Source organism: Cannabis sativa, chromosome X (assembly GCF_029168945.1).
Source record: "Cannabis sativa cultivar Pink pepper isolate KNU-18-1 chromosome X, ASM2916894v1, whole genome shotgun sequence".
NCBI classification, from domain to species: domain Eukaryota; kingdom Viridiplantae; phylum Streptophyta; class Magnoliopsida; order Rosales; family Cannabaceae; genus Cannabis; species Cannabis sativa.
The window spans coordinates 39,117,526-39,143,199 of record NC_083610.1 but is presented as its reverse complement, the minus strand read 5'-3'; the positions used below and the strand labels follow the sequence as shown (position 1 = coordinate 39,143,199).

General features: G+C 33.7%; 2 protein-coding genes across 10 annotated transcripts; one reads left to right on the top strand and one right to left on the bottom strand.

The window, feature by feature from the left end:
* Positions 1 to 1,993: 1,993 nt before the first annotated feature.
* LOC115710292 (small RNA degrading nuclease 5) lies at positions 1,994 to 8,156 on the top strand. Its single transcript, XM_030638657.2, has 14 exons — positions 1,994 to 2,239; positions 2,624 to 2,680; positions 2,760 to 2,825; positions 3,147 to 3,280; positions 3,446 to 3,552; positions 3,939 to 4,067; positions 4,166 to 4,236; positions 4,873 to 4,932; positions 5,289 to 5,344; positions 5,795 to 5,855; positions 5,995 to 6,262; positions 6,405 to 6,586; positions 6,670 to 6,965; positions 7,897 to 8,156. The coding sequence occupies exons 1-14, from the start codon at positions 2,129 to 2,131 to the stop codon at positions 8,018 to 8,020; spliced, it is 1,722 nt and encodes a 573-aa protein (XP_030494517.2). The 5' UTR covers positions 1,994 to 2,128; the 3' UTR covers positions 8,021 to 8,156.
* Positions 8,157 to 20,490: 12,334 nt separating this feature from the next.
* On the bottom strand, positions 20,491 to 24,022 carry LOC115710247 (scarecrow-like protein 1). 9 transcript variants are annotated; one of them, XM_030638604.2, is made up of 4 exons: positions 23,834 to 24,022; positions 23,223 to 23,284; positions 22,691 to 22,730; positions 20,491 to 22,594 (listed from the first exon to the last, which is right to left on the bottom strand). In XM_030638604.2, exon 4 carries the CDS (start codon positions 22,495 to 22,497, stop codon positions 20,752 to 20,754), a length of 1,746 nt encoding a protein of 581 aa, XP_030494464.2. In that variant the 5' UTR covers positions 22,498 to 22,594; positions 22,691 to 22,730; positions 23,223 to 23,284; positions 23,834 to 24,022; the 3' UTR covers positions 20,491 to 20,751. The 9 variants fall into 9 exon arrangements, with proteins under 9 accessions (XP_030494464.2, XP_060963143.1, XP_030494502.2 ...); XM_061107160.1 differs by having other exon boundaries at positions 20,491 to 22,578; positions 23,587 to 23,957; XM_030638642.2 differs by having other exon boundaries at positions 20,491 to 22,578; positions 23,834 to 23,956.
* Positions 24,023 to 25,674: the final 1,652 nt, after the last annotated feature.

The window sequence follows — 25,674 nt, the reverse complement described above, 5'->3', positions numbered from 1 at the left end:
CCTCCTGATGAATTCCCGGACAAGGTCTGTCCGCCTACCTCTTGGCCCACGAGTGGAACTCGTGACCGGGGATTGGACGGCTGACCGTTGGTTGTCTGGGAAGCATTCACCGTTGGGTCGTCCTCGGTTTCTCCAAGGGGAATGACGCTCGGCGCCTGTTGGCCTACAGTCTGACAGGCTCTTCGTATCAGCACAGTGGCTTGCCGACTACGATCTTCGATTTCTGCATGGTGAGCCCTTAATGCCTCCATCTCTTTATCTCTCCACTCGGCGAACATACGCCTCTGTTCGTCAAACGCGAGGTTTACTGCGGCACGTAATTCCTCCTGATCGTGATGCAGGGTATTGTTGTGACCTTGCATGAGTCCAAGCGTAGCACAGAGGTTTTACAATTCGGTTGTATCTCCGATGGTTGTCTGGGCGTTGATGCCTAGTGGAATAGTCATGTTATGAACGTCCTGGCTGTGTGCGAAACCGTTATTTCTGATCTCTTGCACACCAGGTGTAGTTTCAGTAACAGGAGTTGTTCCATCATTCACCACACTTCCCGTCTGTCCAGGATTGACAGCGGGTGGAACCCTCGAACTCCCTGGATCCTGCAACATCGGATCCAGTGTTTGTGAGTTTGATGGGTCGGACAAGCCTCTACGAGTTTGCACCATCGTGTCGAAAGAGCGATCTGTGATTCTTCTCTCAATGAAAGCACCAAAATGTTGACTTCGCTTTTAGCCAACGACAATGAGTCTTTTTGATAAGCGATAAACGATATGTCGTAATAAGAATATGTAAATAAAGCAATAATAATAATAAGACACAAATTTTTTATAGAGGTTCAGCCCCGAGCAGTTCGGTAATAGCCTAATCCTCGTTAGTTGTATTGACTTAAGAATAAGGAAGAAGATTCCTTTTCTTATAGCTCTTACAATAATATCTCTGAATATATAATTCTTAGATAGCCTTAGCTTATAGCGTTTCGGCGTATAATCTCTGTTTACAGTTTTTATCCGATCCCTTGCCCAGTGAACATTCCTCACTATTTATAGGGCAGGAAACTTGAGGAGGAAGAGTTTCCTCTCTCGTTACAATGCGCATAAACAGAAAGATCGTGTGATCATTGCTGAATGCTAGGATCGTGGGATTGAGGCCGAATACACCGATAGTGGGATCGTGTGTATGCCACATTCACGCAAGTTGATCCCTGAGTTATAGGGATTGAGCTGGTGACTCACGATGCGCTTGGTTGAATTCGCTAAGTGTTGCTCATTCTGCACGGCTCGTTGAGTATTCCATTATGGACATGTCAGCGAGGCATCCTGCTCGACATGTTGATCCGACCAGGTGCTCTAAGTAGATGCCACGTGTCACCATTCTCATGATGCTACGTCAGAGTGCCAATTTTAGGATAACAGAGTTTATATAAAATTCCAATAAATACTCCTAGTGAATTTTAGATTTTAGCTATAAAAAGCATCTTTAAGAAATATCTTTTAAAAAAAGAATGCTAAAATCATGACATGTCCTCATTTTGTATTAGATGAATACTAATTACAATCTCCTATTACAACCTTTTAGTCAACCTTCACGTCTGAAATCACATTTTGAAATATCTTTTTCATAGCAGTATTCGTTATAGTTACAGTATAATCCCTGTAAATTTTTAAAAAATTTCGAATAGTTTACATTACCGAAAACAAAGTTCCTGATATTCCAGTTTACCACGCGCATTCAAAAAACTTCAAACGTATTTTCGACACTGTAAACTATTTGAAAATTTTCAAAATTTTACAGGGATGATGTAGTAAGCATAACGAACACCTCCCGTGAAAAAAAAAATTGAAAAAAAATATTCCGACATGTATTTTCGGACATGAAGGTTGTACCAGGAGGTTGACGGTAGCACTCCTCTTTTGTATTATTATAAGTGCCTGAAAAAAAGGTTATTTTAATAAAGAGCCCTATATTTTCTTCTAATTTCATTTTGCCCCTTTAGTAAGTTTATACAACAACAATTGAAAAACCCTTTCTCCAAGGTTTTTGCTCAAAAACTCATATTTACTCCCTTCATCTTCCTAAATCTCTCTCTAAATTACTCTACTGGATCATCAAGTTAGAGAGAGAGAGAGAGAGAATGCCTTCGCCGGTTCATGCTGCCGAAGCCGACAATGACTGCTCCAACGATGCCTCAACCATCGCTGACAACGATAAAGCTTCCAATTTCTTCGACATTTATGGCCCTCAGGTACTTTATCTATCTCTATTCTTTTGCTTAACGCTGTTATTTGATTTAAAGAAACTGGGTTCTCTATTTTGACTTCAAATTCAAGCGCTTGTACAATGATATGATTATAAACCTATTTGTATATTATATATATATTTATATAATATGTCTCGCATTTATATATTAAGTTAGCGACCAGAAGTTTTTTTTTTTCCCTTTTTCGTTCTGATATATTGGTAAACATATCTGAAGGTGGCATTTTTAAGTACTAAACCAAACTGAAACTTTTATCAAACAATTTTTTTTTTTTTGAATTTTCTGATTATTCTGTTATGATAAACTATACAACCTTCTTAAGCAGACTATTAGTATTTTACATTGGGTTCGATTTATTTTCCTTTTCAGGCTAAAGCAGAAGTTGTTTTTACAGTACCAGAGGCTACCTCTACTTTGAATTTGCAAGTTGGTACCTTGATCACCCTCGTATTTTTGTTTTGTATGTAAGTTTGAACTATTTTGACTGGCATGTACTGCTGTACAGGATGTTCAAGGACTTGTAACTTGGGTGCTTGCTGAAGGATTCATGCCAACATGGGCTTTCATTAAGGTAAATTGTTTGGAACCCTAAATTTTCCCCTTTGCTATACTTGATTGGCTATGTGATTTTTTTTTTCTATTCTGAAAATTTTCTCTTTATGAAAAGCTGAATTTAGTAGATGTCACTAGTAGGAGTGTAGTACTAGACATTTCGGATAGGGAATGAGTAGTATTATTTTTGAACTTGGAACTTATAATCTATTCATAGATAACAAAAAAATTAGGGCTTTGAGCTTCTGGTTACATGAGTATTCGATTAGTGGTTTTTACTAATCACAAATTGTATAAATATTACTCAAAAGTTACTTACATAACTGTTAATGATTTGCAGAACAAACCCCTCATCCCAAAAGTGGTTCTGCTCTACATTCCAGGCCTAGATGCAGCATTGTACTTATCACATTCCAAAATGCTTCGCACTCTTAAAGAATTCTGTGGAAAACCCAGGGCAGTTTTGGCGCTTAGGTTAGTATTGATGCGATTCTTTACTACTCCTGTGATAGTGTTGTTATGTATTTTACTTTCTTTTTTTTTTACATCTGTGCCAGTTGAATATTTATTAGTTTCCCTCTTGAAAACATTGTTTACTGTTTCCTCACAATATTTTAAATTTTGGTTCCTCCTTGCTAGTTGTATATCAGATGGAATGCAAACGATTGATACACTCCTAACATGCAAGGTCAAAAGAAAGAGGGATCAGAGGGACCAAAGGGAGCCTAACTCAACAAGTGAACCAGGTTGGTGTTCTTTTGAAACTAATTAAGCAGTTTAAGATATGCAAATGAAGCAATGATTTTGTGTACTGTTTCCACAATTTGTCAGTCTGAAAAAAAAAAACAGCCTTTATTTGATCGGTATGCATCTGAAGGTTTGTTTCATGAAACTATTAAGAAATTCCTTCTTGAAAGACTTGTATGCACTTTAGTTTGCAAAGCTCTATGGCGTGTCTCTTGTACTTTTATCTCTCTCCTCCTTCCCCTGTTATAAGTTATCTAATCACCTCTTCTTCAACTGTACTCTCTCTCTCTCTAATCTATTCAACTTATTTTGTATAGTACTTAATCTTATCATAAAAGTAGAATATCCAGTTTATGTAATGTACTAAAACATTTGTGTTTTGCAGAAAAATGTGATTCTGAGACAGTTGAACAATCCTTTATAGAACTTAAGAAAGATATACCTTTCCCCATTACATATTACACTCTTACAGAAAAGGAGATGGAAGACAATGGCTACTGTCTTAATAAGCCAGGTGAAAAATGAATTACATGTCATGTCTTTCTTATAAGAAACAACGATTTCTAGAAGAAAGATTATTTTAAACCTTAAAACTTTATATTTTGAATGCAGGTTTTATTTCTACTATCTCTGCTCCATCAGAAGCATCTCCATATGATTTGTTGGCACTTGATTGTGAGATGGTAAATATATAGATCTTGTTTATACTTTTGAATGGAATAAATATATGTAATCTCATTTGCAAACATTACTTGGAATATTTACTATTGAAAAGCTTAAATGACAATTTCGGAAATTATTTATTTTATTCCAATCCATGCGCCAGTTAGGTCCTCACTTGGTGATTATCTTATCTGTCAGTAAGATCTTGTTTGGGACTTTTGGTGTGATTGTAGAACATATTGAAACCAATTTTTTTAAGTTTCAAGTATGACAATACGACTCACACATGCTTGGAGGGGAATTGTAAAAATTGGTTATTGAATTGATGCCTGTAGTAGATGCAAGCCTTTATTTACTAAGAAACTCTTTTCTAAGATTATATTTAGGAAAAGTTTACTAATCAGTTGTTTGTTTTGCATGTACAAGTTTCACTGATTATGGCTTATAAAGTTATTGGATCTGATTTTGGACTATACAAGAGTTAGATGCAAAGTTGCATATCGTTTTCAGAAAAATGATGTGATTGCCATAGAGCTTAAGTTGAAAGCTTAATTTGTTAACCTTGTGAAAATTGTCTTGTGGTTTCATTTCTTTCATTTTTGCTTTCATGTCATCTCGTTCTCAATTTTTGTTTTTTTTTTGTTTTGTTTGTGTAGTGCATAACAAGTGAGGGTTTTGAGCTGACAAGAGTGACCTTAGTGGATGTTCAAGGCCAGGTATCTTTTGATTAAATCTATCCTTTTCCCCCCGACTATTAGTCAGAAAGCTTTCTTTTAATGTGCCTATGAAAAGCAAATATTTTGGTATATGTCGTTCTTAAACAACTTAATTTTAAGTGATACTAAGATTATTGTCAAAATGTGTTTTTCTGTTATTATTTTAAGGGGGCCTTGGCAAAATGTTAACATGTTTTTTGTTTCAAATTTCTGGCATGGGAGACTTTGGGAGCTCTCATTTAGTGATGTATTTATTTATGAAACTGGAATTGTAAATTTCGAGATTAGTTTTACTAATGTTACTTTAATGATATATATCCTTAAATGTTAACCAGGCTGTCGTCTGATTCTCTCAGGTTGTGCTAGATAAACTGGTTAAACCATCAAACAATATTACCGATTACAACACCAGGTATGTTGTGGTTTCGCTCTTTGTAGATTTTTCGGGAATTATTGTAGCTGGCCTTTTCAAGTAGTTAGGAATGGTTGCTTTTCTTTCACTGCTCAGCCTAAGAGGAAATATGAATTCTAGTTCTCATGGAAGTCCAAATATAAAGATTAATACTGTCAAAATGTTTTGAAGGTGGATATTCCTAATTTTAATTTTTTGTTATTGTATAAATAGCAAAACTTCTTGTCCAAATTCTGACTTCTACTATCCTTGGTTATTATATTATACCCAGGTGGTAGTTCAATTTCTAGAGAGATTTTATTTTTTCTCTTCGAAACAACATTTAGGGCTCTCTACCATTCCATTCCTGCTCTCTGACTTCAACCCCTCTCTTTCATATTCTTCATGTTAATGACAGTTAACTATTCCGCTCTCCACCTCTTGTCTGATGTAAATAACTATGTTATGCAGATATAGTGGGATTACGAGTGACATGTTAAATGATGTGACTACAAGTCTTAAAGATGTTCAGGTTCATTACTCTTGTTGCATTTCTCTATAATTTTATGCTCAACAATTTTTTCTTAGTGGCTTCTAAAATTGCTTATCTTACTTGATTCTGTTTTAAAGCTATTATTTCGGATTTATTTACAGTTGCTTCCCATACTCAGGAGGATTTTCTAAAGCTGGTTTACAAGGAGACTGTCTTAGTTGGACATTCTGTGGAAAATGACTTGTTAGCATTGAAGATCTCTCACAATCTGGTAATTGATACTGCAGTTCTGTACAAGCACCCTCGTGGGAGATCTCATAAAACTGCTTTACGAGTTCTTGCCAAGAGATTTCTTTCTAAGGAGATACAGCAGTCGGGGGATGGTCATGACAGCACTGAAGATGCAAGGACTGCATTGGAACTGGCACTTTTAAAAATTAATAATGGTGAGTGATTCTTTTTATGTATTTGTAATTATTACTGCAGTATTCATGTTATCTAGAATAGAGGTTAGCTAAGTTGTGAAGGTGGTGAAGTTAAGTCTGGTTTAATCATTATTAGTTTGGACGTTTTTTTTTTATAAATTAGGTCCTGATTTTGGGTCACCGCCATCATTGATAAGGAGAAAGCTCCTTACAGTCCTAAGTGATTCTGGAAAAGTCTCATCTATGATTGATGATGTTTCGATAGTTAAACGATATGCTTCAGAATCATCCCATGCGTTTCCTGTATCTTCTGATGATGAAGCTCTTTCAAAAGCCAGAAAGGAGGTAAGTCTTTTATTCCTTCATTCTTTTTCCTTAACATTGGGCTGCAGCTTACATACTGTTATATGTATTATGTCGTATTCTAGGTAAAGAATGAAAAGGTTCATTTTGTTTGGACTCAATTCTCAGAATTGAATTCCTATCTGAAGAAAGAAGCAGCGAATCCAGAGAAATTGAATGTTAAACTTGCAGAGATGATGTCTTTGCTTACCTGTCGTGATAAACCTGGGAATAAAAAGGGCAGCAAATCTAAAGTTACACCTGAACTGAAGGAAATTCTTGCTCGTATGGATTCTAGAATCCGTTATCTTCATAACGCCTTACCTACTAATGCCATGTTTATAGTTTGCACCGGTCATGGTGACACAGCAACTGTCCACAGGTACAGTTTACCACCTCAAATACTTTTTCAAATTAATGCATTTTTTTCTCTGTGGATACCTGCTAATTCTGTCTTCATTTTCTGTTTTAAATATAAATTTATGCTTTATAAATATTTATTTACTTTAGCTCTTATATTGCTATAAGAATGCCTGCCCAACTAAGAGAGTAATTGATGCCGCATCTGAACAATTGGATACCATTATGAATATTTTCCATAGCCTTGTAAATCACAATGCGGATTTTACACCGTTGTTCTGCCTTCCTGTATAGTAGAAGTATCATATATATTTTTTTACACTAATTTTAGAATTGTTAAAAAGCCCACAATTAGGGAAGGACATTGAATATTATTTGGTTTGGGGAACAATCACCACTTCAGAAGGGAAACAATGATTGGCAGAAGTGTACACTTGTCTTGAGTTGGTGAATTGAGCTGACATTTTAGCACAACATATTACATTATGAGGGTTCCTTTTTTGGGGCCTCAATAGTACAAAATGAACACTCCTGTTTCAAAATCACATCATATAATTTACTTACAATCTAACAGTTTAGTATCATTGACCATAGAATGACCGAGATAAGATCGGTTCTTTAAAGTATTGATATGTTCTTTCATGTTTTAAGGAACTCAGAACAAATATATAACTGCATTGCCTGTTTTCTGTACTGAGAAATGTAGTTTGCTCTCTTAGTTTATAGTTTGTTTTTTACTGTATTGTCCTATTTTTTACCACGGCCACAAGTGAGGCTCCCTAATAAATTCGGGAGGAGTTCAAATCATAGACGTGCGACCTTCATCTCTTTCCACAGAAATTCAGAAAAAATAGATGCTGATATATTTCCTAGTTGATTGAATTGTTCTTTTTGCTATATACATTTGTATAAATGTGTGACTTTGTTTAAATGATGGATGTGCATGGATGAAGAGTGAGGAAAATGCTAGCAGAGGGCCCTGAAACGACTATGTGCAGAGCAAACCTTGTGAAGGTGTTGGAAGAGCTTCAAGCCCAAGCTGAGGTAGCCTTATGTTTTGTTGGAGTAAAACATTGATTTGATCCCATTACATTACATTACAAATGTGTTCTACTTTTATTATTATTTTTACATGTGATCCAGTAATTTAGACAATTACATAATGTATGAAATATTTATTTATATAATATAGTCAAATTGTTTTTTGGGATTATGGCTTGGTTTCTCATTAAATATATACATGCAATATTATTTAGAGGCTCTATTATTTATGTTACTGTACATATTTAAAAAAAATTGCTAAAAAATATTACTGGTGCTTAGCACTTTTTTTTTTTGGTGTTGTACTGTAATTAAGTATCAGACACTACAAAAAGGTTGCTAAAAGACATCACTATGGTTTTGTGTTTAATCTCATTATGAATGAAGGAGAAACTACAATAAAACTTTCTAATAAATGAAAAAGTTTTTGGAATGCTAACTCAGTCTATAAACCTATGAATGTGTAATATGGATTAAACGAATTTCACTTAACCTCCAATGCAAAATTTAAATTTGTAGAATTTAATGAGAAAAAATTAAGAGTATTTTTTTTTTTTTTTATGGCAATGCATATTTAGGTTATGGATTTTTAATTTTCTTTATATTTTTATGGACATTCTAAATGTCATATTTTTGTAAAATAATTTTCAAATACCATAGTTTAAATTTTTTCTTAATTTTATTGTTAGCATTAAAAAATAAAAAATCATCAAACCTTGTCTTCTTCCACAAGCCATCTTGAGTCTCGATCCCTCGAATAATTTTTTTTTAATCTAGACCCCTCGAAGCTTCGACCAAATCCCTCCCATTGTCAACCTATTAAAGCTCATCAAGAAGTATGAGATGCCCTCGTCAAGCTTGTTCGTTTCTACGGTTGCAGTGGTAGGTTCGAATAAGCCTGTTAAAGAAATTGAATCCAATCATGAGCTGGCATAGGAGTAGTGGCTGCACTGGATGAGGGAATCCCAAGGCTATGCAATCATTGTTTAATCATTACATTTTCTCAACTTTTCGTTGGGCCTTATATTCTGTATATTTGCTTTAACACGTGTAATGTCTTTATTGGCTTATGTTTTCCCTTGCAATGTCCTACTCTGCTGTATAATGAAATGCTACTCACTCACTCATTTCTTGAGCTAAGTTTTCCATTCAAAATGCTATTCTCTTAAATCTTCTCTTGATATCAGAGTGACTTCTTGGCCTCCGCCAATGTCAACATGTCAAAGCCAAACTACACTAGGAAACGTCGGTGGTGGAAACTCTTAAGGAAACTCCATGACTCAGACTAGTTCTGCCATGGCTGGTGCTCCATTAACACTGTCAACTCCCTTTAGTAATACCTTGAGCCAACCATTTACCGTCAAGCTTGGCAGGAACAACTTTCCCTTGTGGAAAACAATAGTTTATACCATAATCAGAGATCACAGGTTAGAGGGATATCTCAATGGTCAAAAACCATGTCCAAACGAAGTCATCTCAGTCGAGAGAATAGCTAAGAATGAGGTTGTTGTCACTGAACTTCAGCCAAACCCAAAGTTTGAGGCATGGATTGTGCATGACCAGCTCCTAATGGGCTGGCTTTACGAATCCATGTCTGAAAGCATTGCATCAAAAGTAATGGGTTGCAAATTGGCATCTGCTCTTTGGACAGCTCTGAAGGAGCTTTATGGAGCTCACTCAAAGGCTAACATGGATTATTTGTGCACCAAACTTCAAACTACAAGAAAAGGAGCCCAACCAATGACTGACTACTTAAAGATGAAACGAATGTGGGCTGATTCACTAGCCCTTGCTGGTGATCCCTGTCCAGAAAAGCATCTCATATCAAATGTGCTGTCTGGAATTGATATGGAGTGCCTCTCCATTGTGCTTCTCCTTGAGCATCGAACAGATCTAACCTGGCAAGAGTTGCAGGGATCTCTTCTCAGCTTTGACAGTAAACTTGAACGACTGGGAGCTGTCTCTCGAACTAGCAAGACACTGGGCAATCCCTATGCAAGTTTGGCTTAACGACCCAACCATCCTAACAACAGAGGAAACCAATCTTGAAGAGGAAATAAATACAACAATAATCAAGGCCGTGGAAGTCAATATCAAGGCAACACATCTAGAGGCAACAACAATAACAACAACAACAACAACAGCAATCGTGGAAGAGGGAGATATAATAGGGAAAACTCGAGACCATCTTGTCAACTCTGTGGAAAGTTTGGTCACTCACCAGTTGTGTGCTACTATAGGTATAATGATAATTACATGGGCCAACCACCACAAGGTGACAATCAGCAAACACAGGATAAAAATTCCCAGATGACAGCACTGGTTGCTACTCCTCAGATCCTGAACGATGATGCTTAGTATGCTGACAGTGGAGCTACAAATCATCTCACTCCAAAATTTGGGAAAATGACCAACAAAACAGAGTATCATGGTAAGGATTAAATGATAATAGGTGATCCAACAAGCTTGAAATTGCTCATGTTGGTACTGGTTCATTAAATACCACAAATTCTACTTCTCTTGTTCTAAATGATTTACTTCATTTTCCCTCTATTACATAGAACGTGATTAGTGTTTTAAAACTAACTAGTGACAACAATGTATCTATTGAGTTTTTCCTTGATCTTTGTTCTGTGAAGGACCTAACAACAGGGAAGGAGGTGTTGCAAGGAACACATAAAGATGGTCTCTACCAACTTGGTTCCACTTCAACCAATTCTTGTACTTCCACGACCTCTGAAATTTATTTGTCTAGTGCCTCCACTTGGTCTAGTGTGTCTAGTTTTAACTCCCTAAAAGATACATGGCATAGATGCCTAGATCATCCATCTAGTTATGTATTGAATCAAGTGTTAAAATTGTCTCATGTACTTTTTAATGCTAATGAAACAACAATTTTGATGCTTGCCAATTTGGCAAAGCTTAGTGACAGTCTCTGCCTTTCCCTACATCAACAAGTCATGCTTCTCAAGTTTTAGAACTAATACACGCGGACTTGTGGGGGCCTGCCCCAATTGCCTCACACACTAACTACAAATACTATATTCATTTTCTAGATGACTATAGTAGATATACATGGCTATTTCCACTCAAATAAAAATCTGATGCATTATCGACTTTTGTTCACTTTAAAAGACTAGCTGAAAATTAATTTGAAAAGAAAATTAAACAATTGAGAACTGACTGGGTGGTGAATTTCAAGCTTTCTTAGATTTAGTCAGTGAACATGATATCTACTTTCATCACAGCTGTCCACACACCTCAGAACAAAATGGTAGGGTCGAACGTAAACACAGACACGTAGTAGAAACTAGATTGGCTCTCCTTGCTCAAGCCAAAATGCCCCTTAAATATTGGTTAGATGCATTTTAAACTGCAGTGTATCTAATCAATAGACTCCCTACTACTTTCCTTAAGGAAAAGTCACCCTTTTAAACACTATTCTCTAAAGTCCCTGATTACAAGTTTCTAAAAGTTTTTGGTGTTTCTTACTTCCCCTGTATCTGACCTTATCAAAGTCACAAGTTTGAGTTTCACTCTGTTAAATGTGTTAATTTGGGTTATAGTGTGGTTCATTAAGGCTATAAATGCCTTAGTCCACACGGTCGAATCTATATCACAAGGCATATGATTTTTAATGAAAATGAATTCCCCTTCTCCTTTGGTTTTCTCAACACTAGACAACCTGAACAATTTATCACTATGACCACTCCACAGTCCTGGTTCACATTGCCTGTTGTTCCTCTGTCCTTTCAATCCCATCCTCCTATTCCATCTTCAAGTGTTCATGTAGCATCACCAACCCCAACCTCACTAACTTCCTCTGTAAGTGACTCCTTTTCCATTGTTGGCTCCCCTATTTCTTTCCCTGCTGCTGATCCTGCAGAAGCTACTATTGCTTCTCCTTCATTTCTTCCTGAGTCCCTTGAGAGTCCTGCTAGTAGCTCAGTCCCTGCTCCACTTCAGGTCACTCATCCCATGACACCAGGGGCAAGGTTGGCATCAAAGACCTGGCCTTGATTTTGGTGAAACTTTTAGTCCAGTTGTTAAAGCTACAATAGTGCGAGTAGTTCTCACCTTAGCTGCTGCTTATGACTGGGAAGTGAGACAAGTTGACATCAACAATGCATTCCTCAGTGGAGTGGTTGATGAAGATGTTTTTATGATGTAGCCCCTAGCTTTGAAGACCCCTTAAAAATCTCATTATGGGTGCAAATAACACAACTCTATTTATGGTTGAAAATAGGCTCCAAGAGTCTGGTATGAACATCTAAGGAAAACACTTATTCAGTGGGGTTTCAAAAACTCCAGGGCTGACTCATCTTTCTTCATACTTAAACACTCAAAATTTGTCATCATGACTCTTATTTATGTTGATGATATAGTTGTTACAGGAAGTTGTCCAAGCCAAATCAACACTTTCATCACCAAACCAACAAGACTTTCTCTCCAAAGGATTTGGGACCATTACAATACTTTCTGGGCATTAAAGTTTACAGGGACAACACTAGACTATACTTGTCCAAGAGTAAATATATAACTGAGCTTCTTCAAAAGGTCAAAATGGAACACACAAAACCTAGTGTTACTCCAATCACAGTAGGAAAAACTTTGTCTATAACAGATGGTACATCTCTCAGTGAACCAACCAACTACATGAGTGTAATAGGAGCCTTGCAATACCTCAGCCATACCAGGCCTGCCATTTATTTTACTGTCAATAAGCCTAGCCAATTCCATAAACAACCCATTGTTGTGCACTGGGGAGCAACTAAGAGTATTAGATATCTCAAGGGTACAATGCATCATGGATTACACATACATCCAAGCACTAATACGACATTGATTGGCTTCTCTGATGTTGATTGGGCATGTTGCCCAGATGACAGGAAGTCTGTTGTAGGGTACTATGTGTTCTTAGGAGATGCTTTGATCTCCTGGTCATCAAAGAAACAGACAGTCGTGGCTAGGAGCAACACAGAGTCTGATATAGAGCTCTTTCTCAACTACCTGCAGAAATTTCATGGCTTCAAGAGCTATTGAATGAACTCAAATTCAAATGCTCATCGACACCTGTCATCTGGTGTGACAATTTGAGTGCAAGTGCACTGACTACAAACCCTGTCTATCATGCTCGAACGAAACACATTGAACTCAATGTTCACTTTGTGAGAAACAAAGTCTTGGAGAAGAAACTGGAGATTTTGTTCCTTATTTCTTGTAGAAACATATACAACATATCTAGTATACCTTTAATCAAATAATTATACTCAGTCTAGGTTATCATATTAAAACATATACAAATAAATTCAATAAATTTAAAACACATCAAATTACTAAATTAATTGGGAGAATTTTCAATAACAAAAACTAAATATGATTTATTTTTAACATTCTCTAGATGCTACTCTCTTATAATTATTATAGATTATATATATATATATATATATATATTATTTTCTTTATAATAATATATGTATAATTTAAGAATTATATATATACATAGTTCTAATTAGCCACTAAAGTAAAAATATGTTACATGTATATATATGTCTACCATATATGTATAATTAAAAAAATATTATTCGTTATGTCAATATTGTCATATAATTTAGTTTCTTAATTGTTTTTTTTTTTCTTTGAATTTTTTTGTAGATCAACGACTCGTTTAAGTTTAGCAAGAAAGTAAAGAATAATTATTATAGTGTAGAATTTAATTATAATCTTAGATATTATTTTAGCAGTGTGTGTTATTGTGAGTACTTATGCATGGATAAATTCTAAAAGACGTCTCAATCGACCATTATCTATAATGAGAGTCTACAAATAGTTAGAAAACTTACATAATTTAGTGTATGCAAGTGATGTCAATTGTGTTTTACAATTAAGAATGGATAGACAAATATTTTACAGGTTATGTCACATACTCAGTACTAGGAGAAAATTAAGAAAGACACAAAATGTCTTTATTGAGGAGATGGTAGCAATGTTCTTATATGTTTTAGCGCACCACCATAAGATTTGAATTGTTGGTTTTAGTTTTAAAAAATAAGGAAAAACTATAAGCAAATACTTTCATGAGTTTAAAAGCAATGATTCGCAGCCAGAAATTTTTTTGGAGAACACCTGAGCAAATATTAGCGACCTCAATTGATCCAAGGTGGAAGTGGTTTAAGGTATGAGTTGAGGATTTACAATTGTTGTAAAGACCGCTTAGTTTAATTTAGAAATTAGCAGTTAATCATGTTTAATTATGGAAAATTATTTATAGCTATTTAAATAATTATTATGCTGTTATTGTTGAATTCTGAAGTGCATTTTATGTCATTTAGTGATTTTCATAATTTGCATTTCCGGTGCCCGGAAACATGGAACTCGGTGTTTGGCTCAGTAAAATCACAACTTAGTATGTTAGTTTATTGGGACGGTTTATTAGACATTGGGAATGTCTGGATTGGCCGGGAATTTAGAATTTCCCAAAATACCCCTTTAGTGCTCTTTATGTTATTTTAGTGTGAAGGGGCAAAATGGTCATTTTGCCCCATTTATGTTTTGTCCTTTAGTGGACTTAGAAATTGGAAATTTAAATGTTACTTGATTTATATTGGCTGAAATAAAAGGTTTATTTTGCATGTTCTCTCATTTTTTCATTCAAAGTAAAAAGTTAGAAAAAATTAGAAATTTCAAAGCTCTTTTCTCTCTCTCTCTCTCTCTCTCTCTCTCTCTCTCTCTCTCTCTCTCTCTCTCTCTCTCTCTCTCTCTCTCTCTCTCTCTCTCTCTCTCTCTCTCTCTCTCTCTTTCTCGGCTGGTGTGGTGTGCTAGGGCTGGGATTCTTTTGATTTTTCAAGCTCTTTTTCATTCAATCTTAGTGTTCTTCAAGTGCTTGGTAAGACCCTTGTATCTTGCTCTTTTAGTTTCTTGAATTTTGATGAAAAAGAAATGGTTTGCATGCTTAGTTTGAGTTGTTCTTGCTGCTGTGTTTTGATGTTAATTTCAGAGGTTTATTTATGATTCAAGCATGATAGGGCTGGTGATTACTTGATTTTATTAAGATATGAAATTTTGGCTCAAAACTATGGTTTTCAAAGAGAATTGTTGAAATCTGTTGCTGTGGTTTTGTTGATGTTTGTTGTAGTTTTCAGAGGTTATATTATGCATGTTTAAGTAGGTTTAGGCTGATTTGAATGCATGTTAGTATTGTTTAATCAAGTTTGAGTTTGGAACTCAAAGCTTGATGCTTTAATGGTGATTTGGTTTGTTTGCATGAAGCTCGGTTTTTATGCTTTAGAATTGTTCTATGGGGTATTTAGAACAGGTCTGGAAGGTTTTGTGTGATTTGGATTGGATTTGAGCAAGTTATGAATTTTTGAATCTTTCCTGCGAGGAACCGGAATTCCGGTTGTGCAACCGGAATTATTGATGAAGGTTCAGGATTTCCCAGAACCGGAATTCCGGTTGGGAAATTTTCAGGAACTCTAGGTTTTCTCATTTTTATGTTATTTGGGGTATTGCCATGCTTTTTATCGATAGGAAAACTTTTAGTTTCTAGTTTAAGTCCCCGGGAAGTGATTTAGCGTATCACTTATTAGTGTTGTGATTGTTATGGTTTAGGAGCCTGTAAACCGCCGTGCAGTTCGTTCCAGCCAGGTTGACCGGCACACCTGAATTCAGAATTGAGGTAAGATTAGTATAACAGTATGCATATATATTACATGTTTAGCGTGCATGTTAGGAAGCCTGTTAGATTACATTAGATATGTATGTTGGCTTCGTACCATCCGACCATATCACATCGGTTAGGCTAGAGTATGACTAGCAACTGGAGTATGACCAGTACACCGAGTATAGGCTGATACTAGAGTTGGTGGTACAGTGCTATGTGACCGTATCACATCGGTTAGGCTAGAGTATGACTAGCAGCTGGAGTATGACCAGTGAACCGAGTATAGGCTGATACTGTAACACATCGGTACGGGCTAGAGTATGACTAGCAGCTGGAGTATGACCAGTGTACCGAGTATAGGCTGTTACTTGTCAATAGCACCGTCTTATGAACGTTCGGGACTCAGTATCGTGTGGGACACGGCAGTTAGGGATATGGTCAGGGGTATGGGCGTCTGATCATAACCCGGGATTTATGTATGATTATGTTTATGCTTTTCTTACTGAGTCTGTCGACTCACAGTGCTATGTTTATGTGTAGGTAAGGGCAAGGCCAAAGCTGAGGAACCGTGAGGACGAGCCGGTGAAGATTGTACATGTCGGGGCGGTTAGGCCTAGAGCGTACGATCCTCGGGACAGTAGTGCTTTTTGTAATTAGTCGCTAGGCGACAAGTATTTGGTATTAGACAGTAACTTTTGTAAAGCTTTTTTTGTAAATGGGATCCCACAGTATTTTGTATTAAATATTTTATAAGTTTAATTAAAAAGTAAAAATTTTAATTAATCACGATTTCCATAAACCTCGTTGATTAGCAACGAGCTGCACAGTACGTTTAAAAATCACGTAATACGCCTATGCTAGTTAGGGTGTTACAATTGTAGTTAGAAATTGTTAACTTTAAATAACTTTTAATAAGTACAATTAATTTGATGTAAAATTATTTGGAAGCATTAGATGAAACATATATAAGAGTGTGTGTACTTGAAGCTAACAAACTAAGGTATAGAACAAGAAAATAAGAGATTGCAACTAACGTTTTAGGACTTTGTTCACGAGACATGCAATTTATATATGTTTTACCAGGCTAGGAAGGTTCAACATACGATGGGCGTGTATTAAGAGATGCTTTAACTAGGAGAAATGGTTTGAGAGTCCCTAATGGTAAAGTTAATTATAGAAAACTTATCAGTGTTGGAGATTAGACTACCAATATATATAGTTTTCCGTTCAATTATAACATCATTTATTTATTATGTTTGATAGGTTATTATTATTTAGTTGATGCTGGATATACCAATGATCAAGGTTTTCTTGCACCTTTTAGAGGAACACGATATCATCTTAATGATTAGAATGATGGACACCTTCCAAATACAGCAGAAGAGTTCTTTAATATGAAGCACTCAAGTGTTAGGAATGTAATTGAGCGTTGTTTTGGATTGTTAAAAATGCAATAAGCTATTTTCAAAAGTTCATGTTTTTATGACATAAAAACACAACGTATAATTTTTATTTGTTGTATGCTACATAATTTTATCAGAAGAGAAATGAGCATAGATCCAATAAAAAATGAGATGAGTAGTGTACTAAGAAATCACCCCACAGCAGATAATAATTATATTAATAGTATCGAATCTTCAGATTTATAGATTATTTGGAGACAAAATTTGGCAGAAAAAATATGAAATACATAGCAGGGAACTAGATGATTAGAATATATATGTTGTTAATTTTACCATTTTTATATTTAATTTGAGCAGTTTTCAATTATGATTTGATGTAATAAGAACATAGGGATATGATTTTGTCCCGTGATGTACTTTCACGAAATGTATTCCGTAGTACATTAGATAGGTCTCAAGGTACATTAAATGAGTATCAGGGTACGTTTCTACTTTTTAACCCTAATTACCCCTAGATCAATCTCAACCGTCAGATCAAATAACTCTCTCATCTGACGGCTGCCGTACATCACTGATTACAATCCGTGAAAGTACAATAACGAGACAAAATCATATCCCTAAGAACATATGTCTATATTTATTTGATATATATATGTTTATTTTTGTTCAATTTTTTTGTGTTTAATTTTTAAAGTATTAATTTATGTGTTCTTTTAAGTTTTAAAATTTATATCTTTTTTATTAATATTAAAAAAAATTATATGAATATATAAGATGAATTCAAGCTTTAATAGAGATCAAAGAGGGAGAGGTAAAAATAAATATTATTAGACACCAACACAAGATAGTGTATTGATTGAGTATCTTCTAGAGTTGAGTCAAAATCTAACATGGCGAGCTAATTCTGAATTTAAGAATGGATATTTGCAATAAATGGAGATTATGTTAGAGGAAAAATTATCAAGCTCAAAGTTGAAGGCCTCATCTCATATTGAATCTCGTATTAAAAATTTGAAGGGAAAGTATTCTTGCTTGGCAAAATTATTATCTTTAAGTGGTTTTAGTTGGGACAATAAACATTCTATTTTATTGTGTGAGAAAAGTACATTTAATGAAGGGCATTTTACAATTTTGTATACATTATTTTAATTAATTACAAAATATGTACAAAAAAAACTTATTACCATTTTCTCATATATTTTTATATATAATTAAAAACTTTTTTTCAATTTTTGTTATAATATATATATATATATGGTAATAATTATTGATTGTTATATATATGGTAGTATTTGCTATGTTTATTTTTATGGTTACAATTATAATGAAGATACCAATAATATAAAACACTTTATATATGTGTTTATTTTATTTTCTATTAATTAAACATACTAATTTAATAAACAAAATAAATAATATTCACATAGGTTTATTTTATCACTCTATGTGTGTTATGTTTATTTTTTAGTAATTTTTTAGAAAATAAATAATCTATATAAAAAAATTGTTTATCTTTATCTTTTTCTTTGTTTATTATGTCATGTTTTTTTTTCTAATTAAATAATTTTAGGAGTTTATAAAGCTATGTTTGTTTATTTATTTTTTGATGTAAAAATTATACTTCAATAGAAAATTCGTTCACTAACTCATTAGAAAATAATCAATATATAGAAACAATAGAAAGAAAATATACTAATTGGCTATGTCTATTTTTATGTTTACAATTATAATAAACATACTAATAATATAAAATACTTTATATATATATTTATTTTTTTATTTATTAAACATACTAATTTAATAAACAATATAATAATATTCACATATGTTTATTATATCACTCTATGTGTCATGTTTATTTTTCGTAATTTTAAGTATTGATTTATAATTATATATATTAATGTTTATAATTTTGATATTGTATTTATTAAAAAAAATCTTATTAAATTATAATAATTTATCCTAAAATAGATAATAAACTTTTATTTTTTAATAACTTGTTTATTTTTATAAAATTATTTAATTAATTTTACAAAATTGTTTATTTTGAGTTTTAATAAACATATTGTTTTATTATATGATTAAAATGTATGGTTTCATGTAATAAGTTTTCAAAATGTATAAGTTTTTAAAATAATTTTTTCTTGCACATTTTTTGTAATTATGTTATTTCTGTTGTACAATTATGAAAAAACCCTTTAATGAATATGTGAAGGTAAATATAACGTAACTTTTATAGTACAAATATTTATATATATTTATATTTACATTTATATTTACAACAACGTGGACTTATTATATGTATATATTTTTGTGAATGTACAGAAATAAAAAGATGCAAGTGGATTATATGGGAAACCATTTTCTTATTACAACAAGCTTGCAGAAATATATGGACGAGATCGAGCTACTAGGACAAATGCTGGTAATGCTGATGATGATGAAGAAAATATAAGCTAAAATGATACAACTGGTGTAGAATTCGAAGTTGATTATAATACAATTGGTGGTGGCGATGATGAAGAAATAAATGAATTTGATGGCGTCTCACATACTCAACAACCAATTAATATGCGTCGTAAATCCACTGGGAGTACTACTAGTAACCAATAACGTGGTAAGAATAAAAAATTAAGGTTATGGATGATATTTCTACAAACGTTGGAAAATTTTATATCTAATATTGTCTTGAAGTTTTAAGGATTAATTGATGCAATATCTGATAAGTAGTTGAGATGCAAACCAATTTATTCACAGAAATAAACATGATTAATGAGCTAACTCCAATGTAATGTATTCAAGCAACCAACATATTAGCTAATGAACCTTTTATGCAATATGAGATAGATGAAAGTACTATATATTCTGAATATGTTGCAAAATGATGCATAATTTTATAATTATTAGATATCTGCGTTTCTATTTATGTTTATGTTACGTATTAAAACGTTATCATAAGGAGATTTTATTTATGGTTTAGTCATATATTATTTAATTGAATAATATGAATATAATTTTTTTATGTAATTATTTATGAATTTATTTATTTTTATATAAATTAATTTATTTAATAAATAGAAGAAAAATATAAATTTTATATGAAAGGTAATATGGTCAAATTAATGTATTTTGATTTTCTTTCTTATTGATAAAAAGAAAATAAAATAATTCTAATTCCGTTTCCAATCAGTATAGTAAACATGTTAAAATAAAAATTTTGATTTCAGAACATTTTATTCTCTTTCATTTCTCCTATTAATTCATTCTGATAACGATTACGATTACGCTTAACTAAACGATAGATTTCAAAACCCCCAAAAAAAACCTTGTCTCATAAGTGAGACATTTAAAAAAAGCCATAAAACATTTAGAAAAGGTTGATTCTTCTACACATGATAAACTGAACTATTAGAACTTTTAAAAAAAACGACAAAACAAAGTGAAGAAAGATAATGCAAAGCTCAAAGCTGTGTAATACAAGTACTGAGCCAAATCTATTAACGTTAGGTGATTAGAAGTTACTTATTTTTGTTTTGGATTTACATACATATGACAGACACAGAAAGCATCATGCATACATAAAAATCCCACACAAAAATATAAAATTACAAAACCCAACTGAAGAAAAAAATGAAAAAAAGAGAAAAGACAGAAACTTTATGGAGCCAAAATGTCATTCTCTATCATCATCATCATCATCATCATCTCCATGAAGAAGCAACAATCAAACTTTTGTCTTCCCATCCGAAAAGAAGTGCTCCCATCTCATCTTTGATCTTGTACCTGTCACAATACTGTCTGATAAGTTCTCTAATCGAATCGACCACGTTTGAGCTCATTGGACATGAAGTGAATCCCGCCATTGTCATCCTCGCTCGCCATTTCCCTGCAACCTCATACCGCTCTATCCTCTCCTCTCCTTCGCAGGCAATGATGTTGACTATATCTCGTGCAAGGCATTGTCTCTCGACATTTGTCCTGTCTGGACTCTCCCTTGGAAGAGTTGCGTCTAGTGATTCAAACACGGCCGAGTAGTATTTGTAGGCCTCGATAAATCTTGGGAAAAAGGGGGAAGTGTTAGTGTTCACATCTTGTTCTACTACCGTCACGAGTTTAGGGTTCAGGCTCTTAACCATCCGAAGGAGCTGATCTCTCTCGTTTATAGTTGAGACACTTTCATCAGGCATATGATGTAGCTGAAACGCAAAGTTTACAACGAGTGCTTCCCCGGGCCGACAGTCCAGCATTGAAGGCGTGACAAGTGAAGTCCTTGACGCCACTGCTTGAAACTTAAATGGAACACCGAGATCTTCTGCTCGTTTCTCAAGCATTTGACCAATGATTTTGAGGCCACCAACCGAACGCTGAACTGACTCGGGGTCATCAACACCAGTTAATCTCAATTGGGGAATTTTACCTTTCCTACTAGCAGCAATTTTTTGTATTAGAGTCATGTATTGACTCCCTTGGTTAATGTCAAAATCTACAATGTGAACTGTCTTTTCATCCTTGAAAGCTTCGATGATAGCGCCATTGGCAGCCATGAATCCAAATTTAAAACAAGGGCACACCTCGAATAGGATCTGCATTGCTGCAAGACGGTCAGAAGTGGGCGGTTCTTTACACTTCAAGGCCTTGTAAAGAAACTTTCCCGAGGAAGCCACCCGAGCAGCGAGCCCTTCCACCATGTAAGCAGCAATCCTCTGAGATGGCTCTCCTTCAACTGACACCATCTGCCGAAGCTGATTGATCATGACCGAAGCTTCTCCTATGTTTCCTTCCGAAAGAAGAGCAGCACAATCGATAAGTAACTGCCTAGGAGACCGATGAGAAACTTGCGATATTTCTTTGTTGCTGCTGCTGATACTGCTCAGATAAGAATAATCAGACGACGAAGACTCCTTGGGCGAATCATTAAGCAATCCACTCTGAACAGGACCAACCCAATCAACATCAACTTCCATGTCTTCATCTCCATCATTATCATCATCATTATCATTAAGGAGTACTCTCTCCAATTCTTGAAGCTTCAACCTCATTGTGCTTTTGTCAAAGTCACCAAGTTCAGGACTTGAACTTTCCAAGTAATCTGACTCAAAATCCCCAATGGACATGAAAGAAGCATCACAAGGATTATTATGAGTGGTCAAATGAGAAACCGATGATCCAGCTCGAGGCTGGTAACACGAGGCATCTTGAGGGTTGTAAGAATTCCCAGAAGCACTAGAACAAGAGGGCTGTTGTATCTCATCACTTGGGGAATCAAGAAAGTACTTCTCATAGCTCTCATTGCTGTAGGAATCGGTTACATACAAGGTTTTACGCTTTTCGGAACCAAAGGTTTGGGTTGAGAAAGCAGAGCTATCAGTACTACTTCCCTTCAATGAGTAAAGCTTGGGGTTTCTATATGAAGTAGCAGATAGCTCTGCAGGCCTAACTAAAGACATTCTTCTTATGTTTCTTTCTTATTTTTTGTTTCTATTTCAGAGTTTTCGGAAGACCAATTCTACCATAAAAAACCTTCAATTCTGTGTCACCAACAAACTATAACACATGTTAAGAAAGGAAATTACTCTGCTTAACTTATTACAAGACAAGTAAGGAACAATAATAATGTTGAAGCTAGAAAAAGAAACTTACTGAAACTTTGCTTGAGTCGTTAAGAGAAGAGTTCCTGCAGCTAAACCAGAAAAACAAAAGAACACAAGGATTATAACAAGAAATAAACATGCATGATTATTATTATAATAACATCAATATAAAGTATTTTGTTGAATCAAACTAGTTTGTTGTTACGCTAATATTTAACTAACTGTGTAAGATATGATTAGACAATTATGCTGAACATAATTATAAATAACAAGCTTTGATAAATCTATAGAAATATTTACAAAGAATTTCATTAATCACACTTTAATTATGAATAAAGTGCTGAAATTTCAAACCCCTTCTTATTTCTCACAAAAACCCTTTTTTTGCCTAGACTGAAAGCAGAGAAAATCATTGACTTTTGATGATAGGAAAATCAACAAAATCAGGGAAAACAGGACTTGAAATTAAGAAGGTTGCCCAGAAAAATCATGGACCAACCAACAGAGTACATACACCATAACATGCAGAACAACACAGCATCAAGAGAGAGAGACAGAGAAGAAAAGAAACAAAATATTACCTGGTAGAATAGAGAAAGGTTCAAGCAGAAGCAGAAGAAAAGCTCAAAAACCCAGTAAGAATCTGAAATTGAGAAGAAACCCAGATAGAGATCAACATACCAGAAAGAAAGAGAGTTGTTTTCAAGAGAGGAAAAGAAAGAGAGAAAAAGGCTTAGGCTTTGACATCAATATAGGACAAGAAAGAGAACCCAAAAGATAAAACACATCCTTGTTATTTTTTTTTATATATATATATAGTATATTTTATAAAGAAATTGTGGAGGTTAGGTAATGTTGAAAAGAAAGAAAGCACTTATCAAACCAGAAGATGATGAAGTAAGACTACAACAACAAACTAAAAAATATTAAAAGACTGAACTTTACCAAAAACAAAAACCAAGAGGACCCAAATTCTTGAATTATTAAATTCCAAGAAATCTTGTTACTCTTGCAATGTTGGTTTTATTCTTTTTCTTTTTCTTTTGAGGATTTCGAGCTAACTCCTTTCTTTAAAGAATTTGAAGCAAATCAAATATTCAAAGACTTTTCATTTAAATGCTTAAGACCCCATTTCTCTTCTGGAATCTGACTAAGTATACAAAATTAAATAAGAAAAAGAAAAAACTTGTACCCAATGTTTGGTTTCAAAGAAACTTCCTAAGCTAAATCAAAATTTCTTCGTTATTTTCTCTCTTCTCCCATATGCCCAATTTGCTTAAGTTTCACCTTTTATTTTTTGGCGTGTTCTTTTTATAATGGTCTGCATGTTTATACCAACCTGGTCTAACTACAATTAAAAGAAAAAAAAAAACAAAAACAAAAACAAAAATGAGTTTGACTGGTACTAGAAGAGATAATCTATGTTTATCTCGAAATTATATGTAGAGATATATTTAATTATTTATTTATTTATTATTACGTAGCTAGTATGTCAAGTGTCCAGTTTTACCTGCCAAACTTAACTGTAAATTTTTATTTATTTATTTATTTTTATTTATCCTTACCGTTGATAGTGTTTCAATGTAATGATTCAGGAATTATAGACCTATAATTCTAAACTCCAATAAACGAGATTATTTATTGAGCCTTATCAACCAAATAATCCCTTATTTATTAATTCCATGATTACTCTACTATAAATATAGAATTACACTCTTAGTAATTATAAAATTATATTTACTGAGTTTAACTGCAGTGTTCATTGATATAATCAATTCGAGTGGTTAGCCCTCCATGTGTTGGTTCATTATTAGTTTTGGTCAAAATACTATTTTACCTTTCTAATTATTTTTTTATCATTTAGTTCCATTAATTCACTAGCAAAGTATAATTCAAGATCTCATCTGAATTTGTGCACAATATTCAAGTTTCAGAAATAACACTTAAAGGAAACCAACATTTGATCTGTTAGGAAAGTCAGGATTCCATAATTGTACATCACGTTTCCAATTATTAAATTTCCAAAACATAAGTTGTAAGAATCATCTTCTTTGAGAAACTTTAACGAGTGAATCAAAAAAAACTAATAGCATGAGTAAGAGTTCATGATAACTCAGGATTTAGGCTGATCTATTATTGATCATTGTTATGATATGAATTAGGTCTTTATGATAAATGGCATGTTAATAAAGACAGTTTTATTCATATCGGTCTTTGTCATATATAATCTCTAGTATATATAACACCTTCACTTTGATGTCTCACTACATTCGTAATCTGAACCAAGATTACTTACACCGAAGAATGGGCACTAGTGAACCTTACTAGAAATCATTAATTAAAAATTTCATAACTTTAATATGTTACTGACTGTTTTATTCATAGCTAAGTGGTCTTAGTTTTTTGTACAGCTACAAACCACAACATCATATATGAATAAATAATTTTTCGATATTTAATATAAATTATTCAATAATAAATATTAATAACTTAACATTTACACATATATTAAATGTTTAACTCTTTATTTAATAATTAGAAATATCTTTACAGACTTTTCAGGGCATAAATCCTAACAATTATATCGTAAAATATTGACTTTTTGGGTTTTCTGTTAGGCCCAATATAGGTCTGATGGTACTATATGGGTATTTTATCACTTGTGAATTTTTTAAGTTTTCACGTTAAAGTTTGATATAGGTCTGATGGTTAATATTGAGTATTTATGGGTTTTGAATAAATAAGACATCAGACCACCATCGGACCCATATAGGATGGCATCAAACCTCCTATTTTTTCCAAAAAAAAAAAAATTGTGCACTAAGTTCAAAAGTTGCTCATGCCACAAACCATAGTATAATGTTTAACAAAGATCAACAAAAATTAAACAAGAATACATAACAATACGAAATCAACAAGAATTTTTAACCTCAGTACTTGCAAGAATTTTTGTTTTGCCCCTTACCACTACAATTGCTACAATTTCGTCATATCACAATCTTTTCACCATTACAAGGAGTTCAATTTGACTTA

Coding starts and splice junctions, on each gene's coding strand:
- LOC115710292 (XM_030638657.2), top strand. CDS start 2,129: ATGCCTTCGCCGGTTCATGCTGCCGAAGCCGACAATGACTGCTCCAAC. Junction 3,553..3,938: donor TAACTCAACAAGTGAACCAG/GTTGGTGTTCTT, acceptor TGTGTTTTGCAG/AAAAATGTGATTCTGAGACA. Junction 4,237..4,872: donor TGGCACTTGATTGTGAGATG/GTAAATATATAG, acceptor TTGTTTGTGTAG/TGCATAACAAGTGAGGGTTT.
- LOC115710247 (XM_030638604.2), bottom strand. CDS start 22,497: ATGTCTTTAGTTAGGCCTGCAGAGCTATCTGCTACTTCATATAGAAAC.